General features: G+C 43.4%; 1 protein-coding gene across 1 annotated transcript; it reads left to right on the top strand.

The window, feature by feature from the left end:
• The first annotated feature begins 3,105 nt into the window (after positions 1-3,105).
• LOC109787015 (uncharacterized) lies at positions 3,106-4,449 on the top strand. The gene has a single exon (XM_020345576.4). It carries the CDS (start codon positions 3,560-3,562, stop codon positions 4,223-4,225), a length of 666 nt encoding a protein of 221 aa, XP_020201165.1. The 5' UTR covers positions 3,106-3,559; the 3' UTR covers positions 4,226-4,449.
• The last annotated feature ends 2,362 nt before the right edge of the window (positions 4,450-6,811 follow it).

Genomic DNA, 6,811 nt, shown 5'->3' with positions numbered 1-6,811 from the left:
GGGAGTAGGTTTCCCTACGAAATCCGAAGCAGAATATATAGCCAGGGAAACGATTTGTTTGGCCGTGTCCACCTTTTCGGCTCTTCCATTTGGAACTGCACATGCATGTGTACCGACCTTACGTACGAGACAAACAGACATTACGAGACCAAACACACTGCCGCATGCAAGTCTAAAGCTGTATTATGCACGGTCTCACATCGTGTGAGCAATGAAGATTCAAGGCAGTTACTCCCTCTGTCTCAAAATAAGTGTCTTGAACTTAATACAAATTTGTACTAGAGTTAGTACAAAGTTGAGACACTTATTTTGGGACGGAAGGAGTACTTCACACGTCTGGTTTTATAAGCCCCTTGTATTTTATGTTAAATTTTGACCATGTATTTAGGTAGCAAATTATAAATTATAGTCAATTACACCATTGATATTTAGATTTAAAGAGAAAAATCACTTTAGGGCACCTCCAACGGCAACCCGCAAATTTTACTATTTTTCTTGCAAAGGCCTAGGAGAGAAACATCACAAAATGTAGAATAAAAATGAAAACTAGTGATTTCGAACCTATGATAAAAGGTTATAGAGCGGCAACGGATACCACACCAGCCAACAAGGTCTCATGTTTCTAAAGTATAATTACTATGTATGACTGTATAACAAAACATAATCTAAAAATGGTCATGTAATTTAAAAAAGAATTCACGTGTTATTTTTAAAACATATTCATAGAATTTAAAATATTAGTGAATTATAAAAAATGTTTATATGATTCAGATAGTATTCATGTGAGGTTTTGCCATCTGAGGGCGTACTAGGCTTGTTTTTCTAGAAAGCACACAAACTTTTATAAACTTTTTAAAATAACATAAAAAAATCTTATAGCATGAAAGCTTTTGTATAGACACATCGATATTTAATTAAAAACATGAAAAATCCTAAGCTTACATGAAAATTTATTTAAATACAATAACCTTTCTAAAATTACTTTAATAATGTATTGAATGTGCGAACACCTTTTAATTAAAATTATAAAAATATTTTCATAAGTTATTTATATTTATTTTTGTTAATTTATTATATATTTTATGATACTTTTTAATGTATTTATTTTTGCTATATATATATATTTATTACATGCAAATATAATTTACATATATTTTTTACAAATTTTTAGAAACAAAAAAATAACATGTTGGAAATGGGCTGCACTAAGGACCATTTTAGCCACACGAGTGCACTACTTTATAAATGGAAATTTATCCATTTTAACATGAGAAGTCAGGAGTGGTACATTTGGCCGCTGTATATCCTTAGGTTCTTTTGCTAGTGATATATCCATAGGTTGTAGGTTTGAATCATCAACCCAACACTATTTTTGTTGGAATAAATTTCTTAATCTTAATTTTTGTTGTTCAGCTTATGCATATATTTTTTTGAATCCTTACATAACAGCAATAGTGATTGGTTCAACAACCTTATTTTCTCTCAGATGGCCCTTTTGTAAGAAAAAACAATTATTTTAGGTGTTTTTCCGCAAAAAAAATAAGCCACACGCCCTAGCCTCCTCCCCGTCGTCCAGTCGCTGACAGGGGGTCCCACACCATGCTAGCACGGCTAGTTATCACCGTGTTTCGTATACAAACGCGATTTTCATCGTACGCATGCCCGAGGCAATGGCACCAGTTCGATGTTTGCCACAAGTTTTGGCACCGAAGTGACCTTTCTCGCCAAGTTTAGGCATCGGTGTTGTAACTGACTCTAAGTTATATGGCATAAGAAATATACTTTGGATTCATATTCAAAATAATTTTTTGATGGTATGTTTTTCCTACTTTTTTTTTAGTTATTGAAATTTGACCTAAAATGTTAGGATGAATAATAAACCTAGATGGGGGAAGGAAGTAACTCATGGTCAAAAAATAGTTTCTCAACTATTGTAATTGTCGTTGATATAATTCTGACAATAAGTATAGGTATATGTATGGAGCGTACAACTACCGAGGTGCAAATGGATGACACAGGGATGTAGACAGGTTTAGGCCCCCCCCCCCCCCCCCCCCCCCCCTCTGCGGTGAAGGTATTCATTTGGGCTATCATGCGTGTGTGGTGTTCTTGTATATGCTGATTGGGCTGTCACGTGTGCATATCATTGTCCAAAAGCATTTGTACTGTTGTTCTTGTATATGGACCGTTATTGGTGGATCCATGGAGTATTCATTTTGTAGCATAGCATTGGCTAGGTGATTACAAAAGGGTCCAAATTTCGGCAGCCAATCAAACCGTTGAACGTACTAGTACTACTACAATGACGGTCGTCAAGGATGGAAGCACAATAATAAAATAATTTAGGCAATCGGTCGCTAAATCAAAGGCAGTCTTATCCCATGTGAAGCCGAGGAAAACTCGGTCAATTTGAAGAGTTTCATACGGAACATTTTCAGCTGTCACGGTATTGACGAGTGACATTGTCCTTCTCCACGCACCTGCTTGACCATGCTTCTACTATATGCCATTACCCAGAGCCAGCCAGAGCCCATCGATCACACGCAACAAGTTTTCTCCCCCACAAAAAACACCAGCACGACGTCGTCGTTGTTTGACAAAGCAGCGGGCGACGTACGTGGCCGTGGAGCATCATCCCAGGTCTTTTCTCCTTGTAAAAAAACTCGAGTTTCAGCAAGACCAAAGCCCTCCTCGACCTCAAAAAAAGACCAAGCCCTCCTCGGCGGCTTGGCCAGTGCGCGGCACGTCGATCGCAGTCTGCCCGCGCAGGCGCAGACTGGCGTACGGCACGCTGGTCAGACGGGACATTCCCTGAGCAGAATGCACCAGAGCGACAAGCTTCTTCTACTTCTACTGCTGGAAAGATTGGGAAAGCAGGAGCACCGTGCACGCACACGGGAGGAGTCGCTGCCCGTGCTTTATTGCCGGAATTCTCCGTGGTGGCGGTGGCAGAGACGTGCGCCACCACGCACGAACCCTTATTTTTTCTTTTCCTTTCCTGATAACGCTGTGCACTTAATTGTGTGCACGGAAGCTTTTGGTCCAGAAACGCACAAGATAGATAGAGATAGAGCGGCTGGTGGCGTACGGCGCTACTGCGACTAGAGCCGGCCGCACGACCAGCGGCCCTCCCGGCGCCACGCACGCCCGGCGACCGCAACGTGTGCGGCCGCCGCGTTGACATCCTGACGGTGCGGCACAGCACCGGCGTGCGCCGCGTCATCGCTTCCTCTGTGCCAGTAACGGCTTTTGGCGGCGTGAACGAAACGGAAAGACGCCCCCGACGCTCAGTTGCCGCCGCGGCACGGCGACCGAGCCGAGCCGAGCCAGCCCGATCGGGGCGGTGCGTGCCGAGTCCCCAGCCCCACCGATCCGATCGGCAAGTCCCAAGCAGGTTCGCTCCCCACAGACATACCAGATCCCGACGCCCCCACCACCCCGCCTCCCTCCCTCCCAAAACTCGCGCACCCAGGCACCGCACCGCACCAGACCGGCAGGCCGAAACGGGCGAATTTTACCCGCCGGCCCGTCCCGTCCCGGAGCGCGCCGCGAGCCTGCCATGGCGGAGTGCCGCAGCCTCATCGAGTTCCTGCGCGCCTTCGAGCACCACCGCAGGGCGGCCGACTCCTCCTCCTCGTCCGCCGCCGCCCGATCCAAGCGCGCGCCGTCCCCGCCCTCCTCCAGGCGCCACCTCACCGCCCTCTGCGACCACTCGCCGATGGCCGTGGTGGACGCGCTGGTGCTGCTCGCCGTCCTCGCCGCGCTGGGCTTCCTCGTGGCCCCGCACGCCAGGCTCCTCCTCCTCGAGGCGCGCGCGCTGCTGCTCCGCCCGGCGGCCTCCTGCCTCTCGGCCGCGCCGCTCGCGGGGGCCGCCGCGGCCGTCGCCGGGGCCGCGCTCGGCTGGGCGCTGCTGGGCCACCACGCGCGCAAGTGCGGCAAGCCGCGCTGCAGGGGCCTCAAGAAGGCCGTCGAGTTCGACATCCAGCTCGAGACGGAGGAGTGCGTGCGCGGCCGCCCCACCCCCGCCGCGCGATCGGCGCTGCTCGCCGCCGCGGGCGCGCGCCCCGTCGATCTCGGCGACGCGCACCGCGAGCTGGAGGCCGAGCTCCGCAAGATGGCGCCGCCCAATGGCCGCACCGTGCTCATCTTCCGCGCGCCCTGCGGATGCCCCAAGGGCCGCATGGAGGTCTGGGGCGCCAAGAAGGTGCGCCGGATCAAGAAGTAGACAGACACAAGATGAAGGGTCAGATAGTTCCTTCTTTACTAGCAGCAATAAACAGTAGCTGAAATACAGGTTGCCTCCCTCCTTGGTAATAAGTATAGCGAGAGAGAATAAAGAGATCATACAAATAGTTATATCAAAATATCAGATGATAGACTATAGATTATGTGTTACCAACTTACCATGCAGAGGATGTTTGAACATAAATATATATCGATGCTTGTTCATTCTCTGTTTTTTATGAGATTCTGAATCCTAGGTCGGTTGCTGTTCTTTCCAGGTGCTTTTTGAATGTCTGTTTGATCTCTCTTGGTCTACTTTTTGGATAGTATATTCCTTTGATGCTGCTGGGATAAGTTTCTTTGATGCCACTGTGTTTGCGTTTTTCCTCCTAATAACAGTAGTTTGTGTTTATTTGCCTAGATGAAATGTTTCCTTGCCTGATTCTTGCTGTCCTGCGGTAAATCTTTAACTCCTTCAGACATGGATGATAACTGATCTTTCATTGTATTTGGGTGAAGTACTAGTTGAGGTTACAATTTTCTTCGATTTGTTGAATATTAAGATGGCCACTTAGAAATTCGCTTGGCTTCAGTGGGGTTTGAAAAATTATTGGTTTGCTGAAGTTTAAATTAAATATGTAATTCAATATAAGGAAACAAATTTCTAGAATTTATATGCTCAATGTATCTTTTGTTTCTCATGTTTTAAAATTATTGGTCTACTTTTTGGATAGTATATTCCTTTGATACTGCTGGGATAAGTTTATTTGATGCCACTGTGTTTGCATTTTCCTCCTGACAGTAGTTTGTGTTTATTTGCCTAAATAAAATGTTTCCTTACTTGATTCTTGCTGTCTTCGGGTAAAATTCCAACTCCTTCAGGACATGGATGGTAGCTGATCTTTCATTCTATTTGGGTGAAGTACTAGTTGAGGTTGCAATCTTCTTTCATCTTGATCCAGTGAATCCTAATCTGGTACTCCAGTATACTCTTTTAAATATTAAGATGACCACTTTGTAATTCGCTTGGCTTCTGTGGGTTTGAAAAATTATTGCTTTGCTGAAGTTTAAACTAAATATGTTCCTCAGTACAAGGAATAAAACTTCTGGAGTTTATATGCTCAAATGTATCTTTTGTTGCCGTATTGACGAGTTGTAGAGACATAATCCTCATGTGTCCGCATCCCGGTTAATTTTGCTTTGTTCATTCATTATTTTCTCCGAAAAAATGATTCAGTATTGTAATGTGCTTTTTTTACCATGTTCCATTGCCTCGTAATAAAGGTAACACAAACTGACATGATCATTCATTTTTTTCTTGACCTGTTCTCTATCTTGTTATTTTCTTCATTTGTCACTTAAGTCATAGATTGTCACTTGCCAACCTAAAAAATGAAATGTTTCCTTGCTTGAATCTTGCTGTCCCGGGGTAAATTTTTTACTCCTTCAGGACATGGATGATAACTGATCTTTCATTGTATTTGGGTGAAGTACTAGTTGAGGTTGCAATCTTCTTTGATCTTCATCCAGAGAGTCCTAATTTGCTACTCCAATGTACTCTGTTGAATATTAAGATGGCCACTTCGAAATTCGCTTGGCTTCAGTGGGGTTTGAAAAATTATTGGTTAGCTGAAGTTTAAATTAAATATGGTCCTCAATATAAGGAAGTAAACTTCTAGAATTCATATGCTCAATGTATCTTTTGTTTCTCATGTTATATGCTTGTGCCATACTGACAAGTTGTAGAGACACAATCCTCATGTGTCCTCATCCCGGTTAATTTGGCTTTGTTCATTCATTGTTTTCTCTAAAAAATGATGCAGCATGGTAGTGTGCTTCTTTTACCATGTCATTCCATTGCCTAGTAATAAAGGTAACAGACTGACATGATTGTTCTTTTTTTTTCTTGACCTGTTTTCAATCTTATTATTTTCTTTATTTGTTTGTTTGGCAACTTGTCACTTGAGTCATAGGTTGTCACTTCCCAACCTAAACATTATTTCAGTCACTTCAGTTTCATCATAATCAGAAGAATATCTCATTAGGAGCCAAAGTTAAAAATTACAGTATTTCTCATGAAATGCATGTATGTTGTAACTGTACAATTCATTTTTTTCCTTATTATTGTCATATCGTCGATACGCATCCTAAGGCATGTTTCGTTCATTACCATGTTTGCCCTTTTTCTTTGGCTCTCATTTGCATAGCGTGTTCGTGAATTACTGTTTCAGCATTATAAACAATACCAGTGTGCAGCTGTTGCTGCTTTTGCACTCTGAAAGAATTCTACTCCCTCTGTTCGTAAATATAAGTCTTTTTAGAGATTTCAATAAGGACTGCATACGGATGTATATAGACATATTTTAGAGACTAGATTCACTCATTTTGCTCCGTATGTAGTCCGCATTAGAATCTCTAAAAAGACTTATACTTAGGAACGGAGGGAGTAGCTAATAGGAAATCATTTTTCAGTTAATATTTTCCTATCTTGATCATCTTGTATATTTTCAGTTCTAGCTGAAGCTATTCGAGCCAAAATGCCAGTAGCATTGCTTACCATTATCAATGCTGCGAGTATTCAAATCAA

The sequence above is a fragment of the Aegilops tauschii genome, chromosome 3 (genome assembly GCF_002575655.3).
Source record: "Aegilops tauschii subsp. strangulata cultivar AL8/78 chromosome 3, Aet v6.0, whole genome shotgun sequence".
Classification (NCBI taxonomy): Eukaryota; Viridiplantae; Streptophyta; class Magnoliopsida; order Poales; family Poaceae; genus Aegilops; species Aegilops tauschii.
Note: the sequence above shows the minus strand (reverse complement) of the source record. Positions and strands in the feature narration are given on the sequence as shown.

Coding starts and splice junctions, on each gene's coding strand:
- LOC109787015 (XM_020345576.4), top strand. CDS start 3,560: ATGGCGGAGTGCCGCAGCCTCATCGAGTTCCTGCGCGCCTTCGAGCAC.